The sequence below is a fragment of the Lepidochelys kempii genome, chromosome 5 (genome assembly GCF_965140285.1).
Source record: "Lepidochelys kempii isolate rLepKem1 chromosome 5, rLepKem1.hap1, whole genome shotgun sequence".
Lineage (NCBI taxonomy): Eukaryota > Metazoa > Chordata > Testudines > Cheloniidae > Lepidochelys > Lepidochelys kempii.
The window spans coordinates 108998580-109021566 of record NC_136384.1 but is presented as its reverse complement, the minus strand read 5'-3'; the positions used below and the strand labels follow the sequence as shown (position 1 = coordinate 109021566).

At 38.0% G+C, this 22987-nt stretch overlaps 1 protein-coding gene across 7 annotated transcripts in view; it reads left to right on the top strand.

Annotated features, from left to right (window-relative positions):
• The window catches only part of NFIB (nuclear factor I B), a 227284-nt gene that overhangs the window by 194143 nt on the left and 10154 nt on the right, over nucleotides 1–22987 (top strand). For 4 of the 7 annotated variants that reach the window (XM_073345413.2, XM_073345412.2, XM_073345414.2 and 1 more), the window contains exons 10-11: nucleotides 2804–2886; nucleotides 12066–12154. The exons of 1 other annotated variant lie outside the window; for it this stretch is intronic. In XM_073345413.2, the coding sequence (XP_073201514.1) occupies nucleotides 2804–2886; nucleotides 12066–12154 (172 nt within the window). The remainder of the gene's footprint in view (nucleotides 1–2803; nucleotides 2887–12065; nucleotides 12155–22987) is intronic. 2 more of the 7 variants (XR_012159114.2, XM_073345416.2) reach the window with 2 other exon arrangements.

Sequence of the window (22987 nt, the reverse complement as noted above, 5' to 3'; positions counted from 1 at the left end):
ACTATTTAGAAGAAGATCTCTCAGCTGAAATTTCTGTCTTCCAAAGGGCAGTTAGAGCCTAAATTATGTGTAAGCCAAACCAAACAAACAAAAAATACTTAACATGCAGAAAATAATATGGTTTTCTGTAGGGTCAGTTACACTAAAATGGATCATTTTAGCACGTTAGGTATTAAAATTGTGAGTGTGGTCTCTAGACATTGCATTAGAATTAATCAAGCCTGTAAATCATATATATATTTTTAGGTATTTGTTATCTTAAGATTGTATTTTGTAAAATGAAATAGATATTCAAATGAATTAGAGCAAGCGACACATGAGGGGGAAACTGCATAAGTATCTATTACAAAGAGTTTTTTCCACTGAATGCATCCAATGAAATGAGCTGTAGCTCACGAAAGCTTATGCTCAAATAAATTTGTTAGTCTCTAAGGTGCCACAAGTACTCCTTTTCTTAAAGAGAAATAAGTGACTCCTAAAGATAATCTGGGTAAACACCATTGTTTAATTATAAACTGATTAATAATTATATTGATAGGATTATGGAAATATTTTAGCTATTCTTTTGGGATAGCAAAAGAGGCTTCTAGGTGGACTAAAAGTTGGAGTGGATTAACACTCTCTGCTGGTTTTCGATGCAAATTTTGCTCCTTTGAGGTGCTGCTATTTCTGGTATGTTCAGCAACAAACAAGAAGTTAATGCTCTAGCCTTTCACCTCAGGGTGGGAAAGGAACCTTGGTTCAAATTTGGCTTGGATTATTGGTAGTTTCATCCTAGTTCCTGTTTGTCGAGATCACACAATGTGGCACAATTGTCTGTCTGTGCTCAAGAGAGACCATGGCCTGGAATAGCAGGGGAAGGGAGATCAAGTATGATACCAGAACTGCGGGAAGAAGCTTGCACTCTACCTGCCCACATTATGGCCTAGTTTAAGGAGTCTTTTTAGAAAGAAACTGACCTTATTTGTCCACTAATAATTATACAGGTATTTAAGGGTGAAGCCTGGGAATTTCAAAAGAGCCTAAAGGAATTAGGCACTCAATTTTACTGAATTTCAGTGGAACTGGAGCACCTACCTCTCTTATGGTCCTTTGAGATGAGGCCTCTTTCTGCATGCAGAACATCTCTATCACTAATGCATGTAAATGAAAAGTGTTTATGAGCAAGTCCAATTTAAGTGTGCAAATTGTATGTACAAGTGGTAGCACACAAACATTACATGCACAAGTGACTAGATAACAAAACAAACAAAAACTGAAGGATGGTATCCTTTTGCTGGAAATACATAAAGCCGTCACTGACCTTAATATTTATGCTCTCATGCCAAGGGGCTTCACACATGGGGGAGAATTTGGCCCTAATAGTTTTTTTAAACATTGCAAATTTATTTTTAATAAACAATGAATTGCAGAAGACATTGTTTTGTTGGGCAAATAAGTTCCTGCAGATATTGCTTAAACATAATATAAATGCTGTCATTGTTTCTGTTTAGTCAGTTTCGACCTATTTGGCATATAAAATCAAATGATTACCACTGGCTTCATTCTGAAATACAGCAAATGAATTGTTCAGAACTAGACAGAACAACAGACTTTGATAACATTTCTGTCAAGAAACTCTAGGGTCTGGAACCATGATTTATTTCTAATATCTGATCCATTTCTATGGCAATCTCTCAGTGAAAGCTGTTTACTATAAAAAAGCCATATTAAAATATCCTCAGAAATTCAGAAAGTTTTATGTATTTGCTGTATAATTTTAACCTCAAACAGCCAATTAGCTAAAAACTCTATCCACCTTCCTCACTCTGTTCTCAGTCTTCATATCCATTCCATTTTGGCAGGTCTGCTTTGACCACCAGCAAAGGTGTCAGTTGTGATGATGATTGTTGCAATATGGTCATCTACACACTATGAAGTGGAGTGAGACCACATAGGCCACTAAGAGCCATGAGGGGGTAATGACTTTCAGTCGCTACTGATCTCAGCCAGATTTGAATGGTGACCTACAGGTGAAAGGTTCTATATCCCTTTACCAATCTCTTGAGCCACCCAGTCTCCCCCCCGATTTTTCTAAGCTTCTGCACCACAGAAGGCTAAAAGAGCTTTTAATGAATTAGCTCTAAGTGAATGCTATTTTCTGGTGTGTAAAATTATGCTGCGCAGCAAAAGTTAACTCCCTTCTCTGGTTAGTGCTGATCACATTGTATCCTTCTTCCAAAGGACTGTAAAGATTAATTTCATGCTACATAAGCAAATCAAGCTTTAAGTCTCAGTTTTAAATAATTAACCACTTTTCCGAGACAAATTTGTGACGGGCGTTCACAAATAGAAGAATCAGTGTAAATTAATAGGTGGTTGTTCTCTCGCTCCTACCCGCGTAACTCCATTGACTTCATTTATTGGATGTTTATATTAGTTTAGCTGATGTGTATTTGTATAACTAATATAAATTGGAGGTCCATAACTGAGACCATAACAGTTTAAAATGTAGTGCTCCTTTAACTATTTGTAAAAATCTGCAACCAGAGGAATTATTATTCTAACTACAAGCCTAATTCTGACCTCAGATTCACACATGCAGCTTCCATTGAAGTGGATGGGAATTGAACATGCTGTGCACCTAAGGGCTGAATTTGGCCCTATGTTTTTTTTTGCATTACTGATAAAAGAAATCCACAGACACTTCCTATACATTGCAAATCATAACTCTGGATCTCTCATATCTGTACTGTACGTGCACAGGGTAATAATTATGACAGGTCGCTATTTTTATCACTGTGTTTTGTTCTTCCTTAATCAGCCTACACAGCCTCAGGCACATCCCAAGCCAACCGATATGTGGGACTAAGCCCAAGAGACCCATCCTTCCTACACCAGCAACAGGTGGGCAAGTTTCACATAGGTGTAATAATCTAGACAAGCTTTTGCAGTAGTACCTTTCTACATGCTGCCACTGACATCTTGGGTTAGAATGGGATCCTAATGGTTTCAGTATATGTCATATGAAGACTAGATATGCTAAAGACAAAAACCCCTCTAAAAATATTAACATAGCATATGCTTTTGTTTCTTAGATTTGTGCCATCTTAAGGAACTTTTTATAATGCCTCTTTACATTATTTTATTTTTGAACAACTTAAAAGTAGATGCTAGAATTGGATATTAAGAATATGTCTGTATAAAGTGTGCAAGGGATAAAACTGAGAACTCATTTCAAAACCAATAAAAAATTAAACAAAATTAAACATTACAAATTATGATTCTCAAGCTATTTCATATTTTCCAGATGTTTGTAAGCCTACATTTCTGCATTTTAGTTCCAGAAGATGACTTATAAAACCAAATTCTCAATGTAACACATCGTCATTCCTAGTTTAATAGGTTTAAATTGGTTTGCTGATTTCAGATGTGATAGACACATTTTTGTTCTAGTTTCTTACATCATTTATGTTTCAAGTAGCATTTTAAATTTCACATCTCATTAATGCTGTAAATTTAATGCAAATGAAGTGTTTACACAAACTGTGAAAATATACAGCTGAGATTAATGGTGGTTTATAAACAAATTAGCCGCAGTCAATAGCAGGGCCATACAAATACAGAAATCCCGCATTGCTAGTAACAGTATAACACAAAATCAGACACTTTAGAACGTAAATATATTGTATGATGTGTGTATGTGCTGCTCCCAGATCTTGACAGCAGAGGAGTTTGAAATTAACAGCATGTAAAATGTTACAAATTAAAAATTGAATATGGCAGGAAGAAAAGGGCTATTAAGTAGTTCTTATTATTTATTGTACTGTATTTTTTCTCAGGCTTGAGTTCCTATCCACAGTTGGTACTCATGCCTGTTTCGTTTTATCCTACATGCTCTGTGTTTGTTGTAACATAGCTAAACTGTGCTGCATTTGAACTCCTAACCCTACCCACTCCAAGGCCAAGGTGGCTGTATGTATATATTAAAGATCACCACATGCAGAATTCAGAGAAAACCATAAAGATGATAGTTTAAGATCTTTGACATTTTGCCAGCTTTGTTAACCAGTAAGACACAACTGAAAACATTTGTACATAGTTACGAAAATACCAAATAACAATTAGTTGTTTTTACCAACCATTGGCTTTTCACTAAATTTTCTGATATTTTTCTTTTTTCACCTCTCCAGAATTGTTGTAATATAAAATGTGTCATAATTACAATAGTGTGGTTCTATTTGACAAATGTACAGTAAATGTTCATTGTATTTTTAAACATATGCAAGATTTATAGGTTTAAAACTTGCTTTTTTAAAAACCATTGCACACATTTTCTAAAATACTTTTGCTGTGAAATTTTAAAAATTATTTCATAAGTCTCTGACATCCAGTTAAGTTTGGGATTTGCAAAAGAAATTTAAATGTATTTTATTTTAATTTATTGCTTCTCTTCAACACCCTATTTTTCTACAAATTTGCTCGTTAATACTTTTTGCTCTCAAGAACATTCAAAAAGTTATACAAACTATTTCACATCCCTAGAAGGTACTGGCAGCCAGCTTAATTTTCTTGTATCTCCTGTATATTTTTTGTCTTTATAATATATTTTAAGAATAAGTTTGGATAATTTCAGCAGTCTCATTAAACATGTGACCAAAATATTCAGGAAAAAAGTAATCTTACATGTTTTGTGCATGGACATTTATATGTTAGTTTCAACCCTGGAAAATATGTGTTGATTCAGTGCCACTGTGTGAATTTAATATTCTAAAGTAGAGAGTTTTATAATGTCAATATTTGTTGTTTATTTAAATGTACCAGTATTTTACATATGTGTTATATAGTAGTAGCCCTATAGTATAGTGAAAAAGTATATAATAGCTTAATCACTGCCATTATTCTCTATTCGATTTTAAATTACGCATGATTGTATATACGTGTGTGTGTGTGTGTGCGCACGCATGCACACATGCCTGCTTACATACATATATATATATATATATAATAAAAACAATTAGGTAATAGTTGGTACTGTTGCATGCATTGAAGGAACAAAGAACTTTAACCACAAACTAAGCTTTTTAGCAGCAGATAAATACGAATACATGTATACATAAGTGCAGAATATATAAAATAATTTTCTCATGAGTTAGTTGTTACCTTCATCCTCTTAAATCCTAAAAGGCTCTCAGAGATGACAATGCCATACATGTTCATTATCCAGAAAAAAACCCCACCAGAAATTGTCTAAATGACTTCAGTAGATAAAGGTTATCCTTTGGTAAGGCAGAAATGAGATTGATTTACTACGTCCTTTCATTACTTTACAACAATTTAAAAGAGAGCACTTTTCTTGTGGCAGGTTCTGAATGCATTTAGTTTAAAGCAGCCCATGATGAATGAAAAGGAAAATCAAGGGGTACATGAAATAAAGGCAATCAATCATTTTATATTAGCTGAGAGAAATTCTAAAGTAGAAAGCCAGTGGTTTTAGTTCCAGAGAGATCTTTTAAACATCCACTGTACCCTTTAATACACATTGACCTCTTAAGAATAAATATTGTCACAGGTAGGTTCTTTTACTTTGTTGGAGGGGCTTTATAGAGATTTATTCTCTCAAGTTATGAGAAATATTGATGTGTATTATTGAGTGCTTTTTTTGTTGTTGTTTAAAAAGAACCGCAATGTATCCTATATAAATTATAGTAACAACCATAAATTTAAGCTGTATGTTATTTTGTGACTCTATCTTATAAATAGTCTTTCAACAAAATAAAATGACAGTTCAGTTGAATTTCCAGTAAAACAATTTATAGCACAAAATTGCTGGAATACTTGCATTTAGATGGGAAGCATTCAATATAACTTGGAAATATTGTGTGTTTGTGTGTCTAGCACCTTTGGGAGCAATACATTTGCATTTACTGATCTGAATAGTGAGAAAAATATGCTATTACACATGTTACTTAGCATGCTACATTGGTAGGCAAAGTTTTGAAGAATTATAAATCTATGCAGTATATTTTTGTTGTGATCATTGGTTGGTGCTGTTGCTAATTGCCTTGAAATGACAGGTATTTCAAAATTGGACATCAACAATAACATAACAAATTTCTTACTTTAACTGCAACTAGAAAGTCATCTACATAAGTAGATCTGCATTAGAAAGGTGCTTATAAAACATCTTAATGTTTTGTTTTAAAAAGTAGTCCTTCCCCAGTCCCCCAAAATATCAATTATAAATTGTTAATGACTACTTGGTTAGAACGCAAAAGTTTTCATTAATTCATTAATCAACATGCAAACGTTATTAACTATTAGTAACGGTCTCACGGGGATGTTGCTTAATCAAATGTCTCCTATTTAATCATAGTTAAAATTTTATCTTAGAGTTAGAATTTTAGTAAGGGCTTTGTTCTTAACTTTGCTGTTGCAGGTTGGTGAGGTCACTATATGAATTCTGCTTTGGCACACTGAACTATCTATGCTAAGAAATGTCTTTATTGACATAGGAGTTTTGCATAAAAGGAAGGTTGGGTAATCTTCACAGCAGTATGTCAGCACCTCTCTCTCTCTCTGTCTCTCTCTCTCCCCCGCCCCCCTCCAGCTCATATACACATTGCTTATATTTGAGTTGTAGCATATGGTTTCCAAGTCTAGACTCACAGAAAAAGTGAAAAATTAGAGTAACAGAGTCAAATTCAGCTGTAGTACAAGAAAGCTCAACTCTTCTGAGCTCTGTGGAATTCTGCCATTTGAGTCCTCATTCTTGGGAGTGTATAGTCATAACACAACAATCATTAGTAAAAGAGTTCAGTTGCAAAACTCCATGTTAATGGACAATAGGGCAAACTTCTGATGGATGGATCGAGGGATGGTGGCATTTCCTTAGTCTCAATCAGTTTATATCACTGTGAATTCACAAAATACAAACTTTATATCCTTGAAACTATAGGCTTCTTAGTGTCTGATCAAAATTGCTTCTGGATTTAAAGTTGTTATACTGCTAGAAACACCAATCCTGGATTTTGCCTATTTAAAGAAAGAAAAGATTTATCTTTGTGTTCATAGCACATAAAGGGTAACAGCACCACAATTGGTAAGCTTCCTATTGAAACTGAATAAATCAACCAAAAGAGTACTTGCTCTTGGCCATGATATTGTTATCCTTAATTATTTAACTTTTAAAACATCTTTGAGCTTCTAGAAAAAGTAAATGGGAGGACATTTTCATTCTTTCATTAAGAAAACAGGCAGGCAAAGACAAATGGTTTTAATGACGAAGTTATCAGCCTGTGATACCAGTTACCTTTAAAACTTTACTTTTTCATATACGCTAACTAATATTGGGCCAATAACTGAGCTGCTAAACTCCTCAGATCCTTGCATTACTTAATACAGCTGCATGGATTTCACTAGAGCTTGGGCTTTAAGGGTGTGGTATATGTTATGCATGATTTTCACACAGCTTTGACATTTATTAAGGGGTCATGTTACCATGTATATGATAATAAGAAATATTTTTGACATCATAAATGTATTTTAAAACTAGAAAACTGTTAGCAGCTTTTGATCTTATTTAATTGTTTCCTCCACACAAGACTACTCTTTTCAAGCAGTATCTCCAGTAGGAAGTTGTTCTTTCCATATGCATCCTTTAGTTGTTGCATTATGCTGTTCAGAATGGAAGGCCCTTCATACCATTTATCACTGAAAATGTAAACTGAAATGACCACTGAAAACAGTGTTTTGGTTTTAAAATGTTTTCGATGCACATTGCTTTTGCTTCAGGCAAAAGACTGAAAGAAGAACACAAGTGGACTCTTAAACAGATCTTCTCAGTAAAGTCAGGAAACAGGTTATCAACACTTAGGCTGTTCTTATTGTCTCTCTTATCATAATTGACAGTTTGACGTAAAACTTGATCACATGACTACCAGGGAGGTATGTAAATGGATAAGAGGTCACCTTTCACATATGCTTGCTGGAAAGGAAACACATTTAAAGGAAGTTTCAGTCAAAACAATGACAGTATGCAAATGTTTAGCTTTATGGGCTTTCTCAAATAACAAAAATCATAGCAGTCTCCTATCGCTCACTCACTCACTCTTTCAAATATATGTTTACTTTTACTGATGATCAAAGGGGCATGAAATGAAGATTAATATTAGTCACTTTATTAAAATGTGAAAATATAAAGCCTGCTTAAATATTAACCCTTACAATTATTTAAAGGTTTGAATCGTGGGATTGTAGCTCTAATGTAAATGAGGGTTGTGTGGCTAAAACTCTGCAGGATGATTGTACTCCCCAAGTGTCCAACGTAAACTAAAAAGAGAAAGGAGATTCAAAGTAAACATTCAGCGTCCAAATCAGTATTGCCCCTGTGGCCCCTTTGCACTGACATAATAGGGCTGAGGAGCAATCACATGCCCCCTGAGAATTACTTCCAGCACAGGGAGGCAGTCTCTACAGACTCTGTGCCCCTTCCCACTCAGTAAGAGTTGGAGTGGGGGTGTATTCCAGGGGTAGTAATGGGTGTGCCTACAAGGCCCGTTAAGGCTGCCTTGCCCTGCTTTTGGTACATTTGCCTCTCCCCCCGGCAACTCCAGAATTAGGCTCATTGAGAGGCAATTTTTTTCTCCTGAGGATAATTTTCCTTGTCCCTGTTGTATGTGGTTCTGTGAGAGAGGAATTTAAAACACTTGATTGTGTGTCACACCATCATATATATATATATTCCATGTAAGAAACATATTTGAGAGGGGAATACCTATGTAGAAATGTTTTAGAAAGCTTGTAAAATGTTTGATTGGGACAATTGCTTGAATCCCTTTTCTTGAACACCCGGGTGCCTTACTTAACAAAAGTCCAGCTGAGGGGGGGGGGGAGGTCAAACTAGAGGGTCAGATCCTTGGCTCTGGCTCAGGCTGCTGCTTTGTGCCACCTCAGCGATGTAAAGTGGTAGGAGAGCTTGTCGTAAAGGAGCTACCAGAGATTCTCCCTGACAGAGGGAAATCCTTCAGTGGCATACAGGCAGCTTTGTGCCACTTGCTTCCCCATTCCTCTACATAGAAGGTCTTTCAAGTTGGTGTTCCAGGGTGGAGTGAAGTGCACTGTGTTCTATCTATCTGATCTCTAGGTAACGCAATGGCATTTGCGGCTTTCATAATTTTACTGCAGCCCTTAGGTGCACTAAATGTAAGTTTAGTTACATAAGAAGTTATAAGTTACATTGGGGGCTGCTGGCCTTTGCCTGGCTCCAGAATGACCTAAATTAACACAGAATAGTCATAATACTAAACTCCAATGTCTCAGGTACTTCCAAAGCTAGAAGCAAGTGTTGTGTGTCCAATCACAAAGCTGGAAATCTCCCTTTTCAGTGGCATGAAGTTCCCAGGTGAGAGTCTGGGCGGCTCCTCTTAGAGGCGCAGCAAAGACCTCTCAGCCCTGGGGGAAGGAACAGAGCTAAGGGGCTCCTCTGGGCTTGCCCTCTGAGGACGTTTGCCTCTTTACTGCTGTCTTCACATTGCCTGCTCCATGGAAATCTTCTCCCTCCCGGAACTGGGGCTGTTGGGGCCCCCTTTATGCTACTCCAGCCCATTGACCTGGAGTAAAGATGCCAAACCATTTCTACCCTGGCAGGGACACAGGATATCAGATTTTAAAGTGATATTTCTATGGCTATTATTAACCCCAAACTAAATCTTAGTCATACAGGTTTCTAGATGGTGATTTTGGAGAGGAAATTCTACATGAGGAGTAGGAAAGAGGAAACATTTCCCTTGTAGGTTAATTTTGAAAACAAAATGGCGGCTGTTTGAAGCTGCTCAGAGATTTGGAACATTAAACTTAAGCCACATGGAAGTGGTTTAGTAGACAGGTGCTGCATTTCTAGGCTCATGATAGAATTATTTATCACATGCTTCTCTAATTTAGCACATGTGTATATATGGTGGGACAGATGAATTTACAGTATACCAATTTACACCAGCTGAGGATCTGGCCCTGTATGTATGTATGTATGCATGTCCTCTCTCTTTCTCTCTCTTTCTCTCTATGGTTACAAATTATGAAGAGGTGTGTGCATAATAAATAAAGTGTGTCAATAGCATTTATGAATTAGATTCAAAAAGCTCTTGGAGTTTGTGTAATTACACATTTAGGATATTTGTTGTACATATTAAAATCCATATGAAAACCGTAGGGGGAAAATTATTGCTTATGCACAGTAGCTGATTTATTAAACTGTAATGTATCAGACATTTATTGTTTTCCTCAAATACCAAAAGGAGTTAGATTATAATACAAGCTAATTGTTTGTCAGATTTTTGAGTTAGACAAGTGCATAAAATCATTCAGCAGCAATAAGTTCTGGTTTTGGCATTCTTATGGCTTATAACTGGCCAAAGAGTTTTGTTTGGATGGTTTGGTTTAATTTTGTAAAAAGGAAAAAATTGTTTCCATTTTTAAAACTTTAGACATCATGTTTCAGCTGAAAGTGAATTTTTATAACCAAGTTGTAAGCCTTTAAAATATGCTTTTATAATGAAAATGCTGACAGATACTTAAGTATTGTAGCACAAATATAACCATTATACTACTGGCTAGAGTATTTGAACAGATATATTTTATTATGTCTTCAGAATAAAAATAGTGCTTATGAAACAGTTTCATACAGTGACTACGGAAAAATGCACACACCTACCCCTTTCTTTGAGCATATTTAATATATTCTTTACAGTTACACTCTAGCAAACTTTTTGGACTGAATGTTTCCTTTTCTGGTTACTTTAATGTAGTTTAGTCATGCTTATAATAGACTTCAGAAGGTCTCTTAGAGTTCTTTAGGTAACAAACAAGAAACAAACCTTATGAAAACAGACTAACATTTCCATTTCTCAAACCTCAGCTGCAGGAAACTTATTAGTGTAACAGTCAAGACTGCAATATGGTCTTGTCTTTAACATATGTATTTATCAGGAAAGGACTGTAGTTAACTGTGCTACTGTGTAAATAATTTCTTTTAGTTTGTTTGCCATAGTCTGCAACTTTTAAAAGCACTTAAAACTTGCATGGAGAAAACAAGATGCATTTTATGCAATTAATCTTAGTGATCAAGTTATCTTTAATTCGAAGTGCTGTATCATGCAAGATGTACAGTAATTTATTTATAGCATTGCTATGCAGAGGTTAAAAACTATGCTTTCTGTATGTTTTCGTCTCAAGCCACATAAGTTTACTTTCTTAAACATAAAAATAAGCAGTATATCTTTTCAATAAATCTGCTAGCACTGTAGGGCAGCTGTTAAACAAACAGAGCTGTATAGGGTTACACGAACAATCTGTGAAGGGCAGAACTGATGATTTGGGGATCTGGGAAGAATTTGTTTCAGCTTACATTTAGTGCATTCCTCACTATATTTAAATATAATAAAGTATTTTAAATGCTATTATTTTGAGTCCTGAACAAGATTAGATTATCTTATCACCTCTTGCTAAGTAATACCACTTTCAGTAACACTAAATTAATAAACCTCTATTACAAAATACATTTACCCTTCTAAAACAGTAAGATAAAGGCATATAGTTTGTGTAATTTGGGGATTTTTTCTATAAATTGCATGTCTTCTATGATTCACCAAATGCATGCTTCAAGATATTGATTATTTTTGACCTTTACCTAGTACAGATTACTTAGTACATTGCATATAAAACACAGCATTTTGATTTTCTTTCTTAAAATATTTCACTATTGAACATTAACATTTTCTTTTATTCCAGCTCAGTTTGTAATCTAATAACGGCTAATTGTTATGTGCTAAACACTAGTTATCTTTTATGCTTTATTAATAGAGGAGCGTATTAAAGTAGCATTTTCTTAAAATTAAAAAAAAATAGGAATTTTATTTTTCAGTGTAATGGGTTTTTGTTGGTTTTTGGGGGTTTTGTTTGTTTTTAAGTTACTTTTTGGGAAAGTAAGGTTTGTGCCATGTACAGTACTAGTTTGCATGTATTCATTTAAATACTAAAATCTGTAGTACTGCTCGATCCATATCTGACTGCTAGGTTTCAATTGACAGCTGAGGATTTGTGACTGGACCATGAATCAAAACGGCAGGCATTTATACCCCAGTGCCAGTGAGGATACATTGGGAATTACTTGGCAAAGGTAACATTTTAATTATTTCCAACGCTACACTACATCTAAAAAAGTTACATTGAGCTGCAGTATCTGTTTTTAGCAGGCCTCCAAGAAGGAATATATGTCAAAATTTTAACCAAAACATCTATGTATAACATTTCTTTAATACACATTTACATTATCTTTAATGTAAATTGAACTGTTAGAATATACTATAGTTAAGTACCTGGGATGCCAAATGTTTGCTGTCAAGTGCAAGGCATTTGTATTTTTAAAGGACTGCAGATTTTAGGACTTAAAAAATCGAATCACAGTTTAAAGAACTAAAGTAATATATTTTGGGCTTACAGATTAATATGCAAAAGACAGTGTGATTAAAAACAATAGGTGACTAGTATAGCAGTTCTCTGATGTGGGTGCTATTTTGGGAATGAATAATCATACTATCCATAGAAGTAATTTGGAATAACAAGTTTGGGACAATTGGTATAGATTTAGGTCACTAACATGCACACGAAGGTAAGATGTAAACCATATCCTTTATAAACTAAAATACAAAACAATTAGAATTCATTATTCGTGAAAAGGAGTTATTTTCTTTGCATGCTAGAGAAACCTTAGCTATTGGTACAGAATCAATTACACATATATTACATGTATTACTGGTTATGGTAGCAGTAGGGTGTGTGTGTGTGTGTGTGTGTGTGTGTGTGTGTGTGTGTGTGTGTGTGTGTGTGTGTGTTTAAAAATAGGTGAAAGATAATAAGCAATACCATTATGAGATAATGTCAGTCTTTCAGTTCTTTAATATGTAGAATTCCCTTTGATTTACCTCACTGGGGGAAAGTTATACATATGAGGAAAAGCCTGCAGATTTGGCCCCTATCAGGTGAAGCAGTCTCTCCCCTACACTTAAAATAATGTTATATACCTCTCTGAGGTATGTGTGTACAAATATGACAATGTATCATTGCTATCACTTCCAAATAATTCATGTACATGTGTGTGTGAGTATGGCTGGATACATAAAATCTTGCTGCGGAGTATACTAGATGACATACTGTTTTACTGTTGATGCTAAAAGTTTTTTTTCAGTATCAGTTTGGAAATGTGATATTTGAAATGGAAAGTTGGGTGCTGTACATGAATCCAAAGTTTAAACTATTAAACTAGTATTGCTGTACCAATATTACACAACAAATGACCTGCCAGCAGTTAGTTACTTGCTTGATTGCATGTATTTTCTGTACTTTTTTTCTAATAATTTTGGAGTCTGGTAGAATTCTGAAATCGTGTTGAAAGAGCAAGGTGGCCAAAAGAACAGTTTTTCATGTCAAAAATCAAATAGTACAATGAATGGAGAGTTAACCTAGTGGGTTCACCTCAACTCCTCAAGGACTGATTCACATGATAAATCCCCATCACACGATAATTGGTAATTTTTATCCTTACTTCTGTATTATTAAGAATAATTTTTATCCTTACTTCTGTATTATTATGAATCCAAACTGAGCGACTGTAGCACAGAGCGTAACTTATTCCCCCCCCACACACACACACACACACAGTGTGTAGCTTTCTCAGAACATTAATAGGAGACTGTAGATTGGGCAAGAACTCTCAGTTTGTGAGCTAGTGATTGGTGGACCTGCTTCTCAGATAGTGTTAATCAGTGTAGTATTATTGACTTCATTGGAGCTAGACAAGCTGAGGATCTGGCCCAGTGCATTGTGGACTTCAGTTGTCATGCCTACCACACGTGCTCCTTGGCTGTAAGTTGCTAAAAGAGAGGAGGGGGAAAAAAGACATGTAATCACATGTAGGTGAGGGTTATTTTTAAAATGTAGCCTTTGGGATACAGATACTCTTTTCAAACATCTGTGGAAAAGAAAACATAAAAGCATAAATGGGAGATACGATAACAAGTGGGTAGTTTTCTTGATAAAGTCTTTATATCATTACAAGAAAGAAACCTTGGAGCAATAAATTCTTTTTGAATGTTTGGTAAAGCAATATTTCCTTGTTTAAAAAGGAAAATGGAAAAGTTTTCTCCCACAAACTTGTTTGATCAGCATTTCCTCCAAATCTGCAATACTCATTTGGATAGTAAATAGAGTGACTTTTTATAGAAGGCTTTCATGATAGTTTTAAGTTGCAACAACGAATATGTTGTGGTGCACTGTTTTTTGAGAAGTCTTGTTGAATACTTGTACTCACTGAGGTCAAAGAGTTGGTGGTGCCTGAAAATGAGCTTTTCTGTCTGTGCATAGATCAGGTGATAGAAGTGACCACATTGAAAGTTTTCTCCATGCTGCACTGTCAGTGACCTCCCTCATCCCCAACTTGGAGAGGACCACCCTCTGAGAGGGTGAGAGGTGACAGGGTCCCTATGCTTGTTCTTTTGTATACTTTGTCTTATCATTGGCTGCCAGTCATGCCAAACAGTGCTAAATGATCTATAGATTTTAAAACTAACTGGTAATTTTTTTCTAGTAAAACGACAAGCCTGATGTAATTTCCAAAGGAATAGTAATATATATTTTTCAAAAACATCAACTTCTAAAATCTCTAGAGAAAGACAACGTGAGTTATACAAAATGAGAAACTTAAGTCCTCAGTGTGCGTATTTTCAAAAAAAGCAGAGTAGTTATGTGTATGAATAGTTATACAAACTTAGATGTATCCTTCAGTTGGCTAAAATAAACATATTGGTGTCAGTGAAGGAGAAGTTTACATAAAACATCTGTTCAACACCCTCAACAATAAACAAAAACAGGTTTTAAATATAATAGTTGGAAGTAATTTTATTTTGCTCCTGGTACCATGATTGCCTAAGACTGGCAACATTTTTATTATCTATTTATTGGTATATGATGTGTTTGTTTGCACTGAACATTAGGACCTCAGTTCAGAAAATCATTTAAGCACGTGCTTAATATTAAGCATATGAGTAATCCCGTTTATATAATGCCTAAAATTAAGCACGTGCCTAAGTGCTTCACTGAATCTGGACCCTATACGTCATTCTTTTTGCTGTACAGATGAAGATAATATGGGGGGAGGGATAGCTTAGTGTTTTGAGCATTGGCCGGCTAAACCCAGGGTTGTGAGTTCAATCCTTGAGGGGGCCATTTAGAGATCTGGGGCAAAAATTGGGTATTGGTCCTGCTTTGAGCAGGAGGTTGGACTAGATGACCTCCTGAGGTCCCTTCCAACCCTGATTTTCTATGATACATCTATGATTTAGAACTTATCTAAACAAAGGTCATTCAGACCTTTGCTGAGGTAACTGCAAATAGTTAGACTCAAGTTGGAAAATAAAGTTTCAAGCACTGCACAGTAAACAAAAAAGGATGCAAGTAAAACTTAAACTATGAGTGAGTGAGAGAAGGACTCCGTGAAATGTATGGGCTGGGTGCATGATCCACTAACCATTATTTACCCACAAGGTTAGTCACATTGACTCCAGCATGATTAACAAAGGGATGCAGGATTGGGCCTTTGTATACTAGATTTGAATATTTTCCAGTAAGCCTTTCACAAACTGTAAACAAACCACTAGTGGTAAAATATACATTTTATCACAGATATTATTAATTTTCCTATTATTCTCAACTACTATAATTTATACTTTTTAAAAAACTGTTGCTCTTAAGGGTTAACTGTTACTTTAACATTACATTTACACTACCCAGGCAAATGCACTAGGCTAGCATTTCCTGCCTTCAGTTTGTTATCTTGACACATAAGTACAGTACAACAGCTGGTTTGTTCCTGGAGCTCCTGAGGGGAGCTTTATTCTCAGAGTGCTGAATTTCCTTTTCAGCTTTAGCTGTAGGGGTGTTCAAAATGTTCAGTTTTTTAAGCAGCACTCTTTGCCCCTAGCACTACTCTGGGGCTGTGATAATAATGCAGATAAGGCAGCTGAATGGAATAATCTCCAGTTCGTGGGGGAGTGGGAGAGGAAGTGGAAATTGCTTGGAGTCTTTTCCATACCACACTACCTTGTGTCTGTCAGAATATAGTGAACATACAAAGTCACTAACAACTGAATTATCACTAAGTGTTTCTGTAGTTATCTGTTGTATTAAAAAAAGTTAACACATCTGGACAACAAACACACCTGTTAGATCAAGGATTTTTTATTTTATTTCCACAGTTCATATTTGTTTGGGATAAAAGTACAAACTCAACTTTTGAAACTAAGAACAAAGAAGTGAAAATCTTCTAGTGATAAAAGTATACACAGCAGACAAATGCAAGGATTTCTGGTCTTTTTCAATTTAAATCGCTATCTCTTATAGTTTCACCCAACTCAGTAATAAAGAAAGATGTGCAGAACATTATGTTTCCTTTCCATCTAGGCAAACATCTTCAGAACACTTCCTAAGAAATTAATTGTATTCCAGCCAGACTTGCATGCTGCCATCCCACAGGAAATGGGTCAGCAATCCATTAAGATGCCATTAGATAATCTAATTTGGAACTTAATCTCTAAATTAACCATGCTCCATACTTGAAGCATACTTGAGAGAAAGAAAAAAAGTTTATGTTTGAATCGATAGGGGAGCCGAAGCGTGAAGAAGGCTGTTTGTTTTTTCTGTAGCTGTGGTCACGTCTCAAGCCGTCTGGTAACCAGGAGAAACCAGACATGATGTAATTCCAGATTGAACTTGAACTTCAGGGACTTAGAATGGGGGAACAATGGACCATAGGAATCAATAATGTCCATTTTCCACATGATTATGTTTGGAGCTTTAAGTTAACCTTTATGGGAGAATCAGCAAGATCTGCAGTGCAACCAAAATGAGGTGATCTAGAGACAAGATGTTGAGTAAAGAAAACAACTTTTCCAGTGATATTTTCTGAGTAGCACTGCAGATTCCAGCAGGATTAGGAAAGTTCCCGCTCTGCAGTAAACCGGTTGCCTGTTCTGAGCACTCTTTGTTCACTTAGGTAGAACAAACTTAATCTTACATTTCCTGTCAGATGATTTTTGGCAGCAGTTTTAGGGAAGGAGGAGCATTTACAGAAAATTCCCAAGTGTAAACTGTACCTTTAACTCGTTAGTGACTCTGGAATTTTACCTACTAGCCATTTTATCTCAAGTTGTTTCATTTTAAGCAATAAAAGTGCACTTTTTGTGTGTGTGGCAAACAAGATGTTCACTTGCATTTAGTGTTGTGTTTACTAAACAAAGAAAATTCTGATTGTATTTACCAAAGTGCTAACACATAGCATGTAATAAATTACTGTTTTAAATGATAAAGTTAGTTGTGGAAGAAGAAAAAGAAGTATAAAATGCTTCTGTGATTAGGTGTAAAAAAAAATTCTATTCAACGTTTTGAAAAAGAAAATTAGTGTCATGTTAGAGAACAGGAATACCCAGTTTGGGTGCTGAAATGCAGCCCTTTAGTTAACCTTTCCTTTGCTGCATTGCAAACTTTTATTGTTAAGTGGAATTTTCCTGTTTTCTTGTTGTTTATTTATTTGGCCACATATGTTTGCCTGAAATTACAGAATCTGTTTTTCTCAGCGGTTTAGCTCACATAAAAGAAACAAATCATCCCGTGCAAAACATTCATGTGTGTTTGGTGAAGGACTCTGTTAGATCTTATTCGTTTGTTTCCTCTACCCACCAGTCCTACTGCAGGGTCCCCCAAAACCCATGTATCTCTGTGTCTACTAGGAACCCTGTGCCTCTGCACTGTCCCTGGGAACTCCCACCAACCTCAGCTTCATGGCAGCTAGCTCTCCAGCCAGTTGCTGCCCCAGGCATCTCACCCTCCTTCAACCTAGTCAGGGTACACAGTGCAGAGTGGACGTGCACCAAAATCTCAGTCTGAGCTAACTGTGCTGAGCACTTTTTGTGGTATTCATAGGAGGATGCATGTCTCCTGACCCCTTTCCCCTATTTTTCACTCTAAACCCACTGAGAAACTTCTTAAGGTCCATGAGAGGGAAAACAATGCCTCAGAAGCAGAACTCCCTTGCCTCTACTTCCCTGTGGAATTTACATCTCCATCTGCTAGATCGAGAGGATGATTTCTGCCCAGCTAAAGTATAAAAAGCTTCCTAAGTTAAGCAGAGATATACTTAACATAGTATCTCTTAAATGAACACCCACTTCTGAGGTAGAATGTGGCCGCTGTTTAAGTGCACAAGCTAACTGCTCACACACCAGTTCAGGACAGAGAGTGACAGAAAGTACCGTACACAAGAGAAACTCAAGGGAGTTTTAACAGAGGAAGAAATAACCACATTGGAATTTAGCCAGGCCACTGGAGTTAACACCACTAGTCCTGCAAAGTGGCATATAATCTTAATGTCCACAAGTGGTTGGAACTTTAGCTTCATGTCTCAATTGAAGGAGAACACTTTCAAATAGTACATTGCCCTCTATTGCTGTGCTAGGGCATTGGTTCAATTCTGACTCAGAAGGTAGAGCATCCCTGCTACGTCATCAACATCACTTCCTTCAGCATCAAGGTGTTGCTAGCTCTTTTAGCCAAAGTACTGATCTAGGCTGGCCATGATTAGCTTGTGAGAGCTGATATGATCACAGCAAAAGGTGGTAAGGCTGCATCTAGAAATGATATTTTAGGTCAGTGGTCCCCAAACTGTGGGGCCTGCCCCCTGGGGGGGGCACGGAGTGTTTGGGGGGAGGGGCCCATGGTAGGGCCTGGGTCAGCCCCCATGGGGAGCGGGGAGGTAGCGTCACCCAGCCCAGCTCCGGCCAGGGCCGCAGCACCATTCTGCTCCCAGCCCAGCTCCTGCACCAGCCACAGCTCCACTCCACCCTGAGCTGCAGTTTGTCTCCTCCCACAGGCCAGCTCTGTCCTCATTCCCTGTCTAGCTCCAGTTCTGCTCCCAGCTCTGCCTTTACCACAAGCTCCGCTGCTGAGCCAAATGTGCAGTAATGGAGGTGGGGCGCGGACAAATTACATTACTGGTAAGGGGCGGTGTGACAAGAAAAGTTTGGGCACCATTGTTTTAGGTCTGCTTTTTAAGAGATCAGAAAATGCGTGTATCAGAGACTTTTTAAGCTTTTACAACAGAAGTATTAACTGCTGGAGACTTAACTTGATATTGGTGCAAGTCTTGATTACATTTATTCTTCAGTGCAGAGTAATTTGTTTATTACTCTCCTCACATTAATATAACCTCCACAGTGGACTGTATATAAATACTGTGCTGCTTATGGTCAATTCCAGTAATATTTTGATCAGGGATTCTTGAAAGAGCACTTAGTATTTTTAGAAGAAAATCATGGGTGAAATCTTGATTGCATTAACATGTGAAAACTGTAATGGAAACTATTAATCCCTAAGACACGGGTAGAGTTTGTCTTTGCTATTTTATGACATTTGTGAACAAAGAAATGATGATTGCAGAATGCATCTATTGTTGAAAATTCTAGTTATTACCAGAAAAGGCTGCTGCTGCTGCTATTAACATTATTATGAAAGGATGATGGTTCATGGAGTTGGTAGTGACACTGGTAGCCTCTCCTTACAACGGTGCTGGTTGGAATCTAGATATATAACTGAAAGCTCTTTTCTGATGGCTGCTTATCCTGTAACCTTGTTTAGAAACTTACATGGAATGCATATAGAGAGACAAGGAGGGTGAGGTAATATCTTTTACTGGATCAACTTCTGTTGGTGAAAGAGACAAGCTTTCCAGCTTACACAGAGCTCTTCTTCAGATCTGGGAAATGTACTTAGAATGTCACAGCTAAATACAAGGTGGAACAGATTGTTTAGCACAAGTAGTTAACACCATGTTTCCAGGGTCCATTCACACCTTTCCAGTCATGGGTTGGGGAGTGTTAGTGGGTTATAGATTGTTGTAATAAGCCATAAATCCAGTGTCTCTATTCAGTCCATGATTTTTAGTGTCTAGCAAAGTTATTAATTTAAGCTCCCAGGCTCATCTTTTGAAGGTGTAGTGCAAGTTTCCTTTGAGGATGAGGACTGAGAGGTCAGCTATAGAGTTATCACTTTGTGAAAAGTGTTCACCCACAGGTGATAGGGTGTGTTTGTCTTTTATCTCCTTCCGTGGTGGAGTGTCCTTGTTTAGTGAAGGTGGTTTTAAGTATGCTAAGATGTATACCTGGACTTTTTCCTTGGAGCATATTTTGTGGTATCTGAGTGCTTGGCTGTAGATAATAGATTTCTTGGTGTGCTTGGGATGGTTACTGAATCTGTGAAGGTAAGTGTGGCAGTCTGTGGATTTTGGACACCTAGGATGAAAATATCATTGATCTCTCTCTCTCTCTCTCAAAAAAGGGGGGCGGGGCAGAAGAACTCTTCTGGTTCTCCCCATGTTCGTATGGTATCAGATCCTGTGGTGGGGCAGTAGTTCAGTTCCTTGGAGAGTACAGATAATTCAGCTCTGATAAGGAGTAATCTTGACAAATTGATGATGTTGGAGTGTCACATAGAATCCATATGGTGGGTCTTGGTGCTGTGGTTTCTCCTGGATGTGGTGTCTGTGGGTAGTGGAGTTGTTGTAGTTGGTTCCCCTTTTTGTTTTTGTGTTGGATGGCTGCCGTCAGGTTTTTGGAGATGCATTGATGATATTTTCATTCTCTGTACAGACACCTAAACTCCCTCATAGATTTCCACCACAACTTCAGCAACCATCATCTATCTATTAAACTCTCTCTACAACACTCCCACACTAGCATCAACCTCCTGGACACCACGATGAGGTTCAACAGTGGAACTCTACAGACAGCGATACACAAGAAACCCCTTGAAATATGTGTTAACTACCTATGCTAAATAATCAGACCCACCTTGTATTTAGCTGTGAAACTCAGGTACTTTTCCCAGACCTTAAGGAGAGCTCTGTATAAGCTAGAAAGCTCATCTCTTTCACCAACAGAAGTTGGTCCAATAAAAGATATTACCTCACCCACCTTGTCTAATATCCTGGGACCAACACAGCTACAACTATATGGCATGGAACAAGTTTGTAGCTCATCCCCTTATCTAGCGGGCAGTTATTCATGTCACAAAACCTACCAGCACAGGGCTCAATGATGTCTTTTTGTCGGATTGCATAGTAAGAAGTGTTCCCTCTAATTTTTCCCACGTGCGGAGTGAATTTTGTGATGTGTACCAATATGGAGGTAATGTGTCACACATAACCTCCATGTTGGTGAACATAACAAAATTCATGTGGTGAGGGTGGGGCCGAGGGGTTCAGAGTGTGGGAGGGGGCTCAGGGCTGGGGCAGAGGGTTGGGATGCGGGGAGGTGAGGGCTCCATCTGTGGATGTGGGCTCTGGGGTGGGGCCAAGGATGAGGGACTCAGAGCTGGGGCAGAGGGTTGGGGTGTGTGGGGGGGTGATGGTTCCGGCAGGGATGTGCAGGTTCTGGGGTGGGGCTGGGGCATGAGAGGGTTGGGGTGCAGTGGGGCTCCCCAGGTTTATGGTGGGGAGAGACTCTCTCTCCCTGCAGCAGCACCTCTCCCCTGGTTGCAGCAGGGCCAGGTTGGGTCGGGGGGGTTGTGCCTGTCCCCCGGCCATGGCAGGTCCAGGGCTGGGTTGGGGTTCGGGGAAAGGGTGACCGTCCCCAAGCCACGGCTGGGGCTGGACTGGGCAGTGGGAGGGGCACCTGTCTGCCGGCTGCAGCAGGTCCGGGGCTGGGCTGGGTCAGGGCCTGGGGAGGGACACCACAGCAGGTCCAGGGCTTGCGGAGACGCATCTCTCCTTGCCACAGCCCTGAGCACCTGCACAGTGCTTAATAGGCAGCTGCGTAGCCGCGCAGCTTAGAGGGAGCTCAGATAGTAAGGACAGCATGGAGCTGCTCTGTCCCAGCGGGAGCACCAGGAGGCATTCTATCTTAGGGAGCTGCCGTTTGGGGCTGCAGAGGCAACAGACCTCCTTCTACAAATCTCTGTAGCATGCAGCTCACTACCCTCCTCCCACAAAGCCAGCTCTTCTGCCAGTTGTGTGATGGGCACAGCTTTGATGTGCCTTCTCTCTACCCTCCTTGGGGCACCCTGTGGAAGAGAGAGGGGGCTGTGTCTGTGCTTTCCTGAGATCAGGGGTTGCAATTCTGCCTGGCAATCTGATCAGATCACACAATGGTGAGGTGAAGGGAAAGTTATCTATGCTCTTCACACCATTTCTACCCACATAACAACCAGGCAAAATTTGGGTCACAATTAGCTCTACTTGACATTTTTGTTAGGAATCTCTTCAGAAAAGCCATGGATGTAATGGGTGTGGAGATTAAACTTTCTTACTCTCACAGAAGTTCCCTCCCAGTCATGGTGGAGGGATGATGTCAGGGTATTGCAGAGAACTTCTATCCAGTCTGTGCCTGTTCTGTGGATAAACGGAAGATCTTGATCTCCAGATCTGTCTGTTTGGGCACATGAGCACTGAATTGCCATCAGTGTTTTCACTCATAAGCATCTGACCCACCAAGTGGTGATTGAAAGTTGAATTACATTTATCATACATTTTACTGTAAGAAATGCAAAAGTGTAACGAGGCTTCAAAATCTGAAAGACAGACACAAATACCTTGCAGCTTAAAAGAGCCTGAGTTAGTTGTGATTTAGCATTCTGATTAATATTATTTGTATTACCACTGCACTCACTGGTTCCAACCTGGATTGGGGTTCCATTGCATTAGGCACTATACTTATTTCCACCATTTTGGTTTAATTCCCTTCCCTTTCCTGCATATATTCTTATACTTGAAATTGACCATTTATAGGTGGTAGGACAGGTCTGCCCCAGGAAACATCATTATATCAAACTGAATTCTCATAAGAATTGCTCCTTAAATGCATGACTAGTTCTGAAAGCTCTTGAAACCATTCACCTAGAAGTGCCAGTG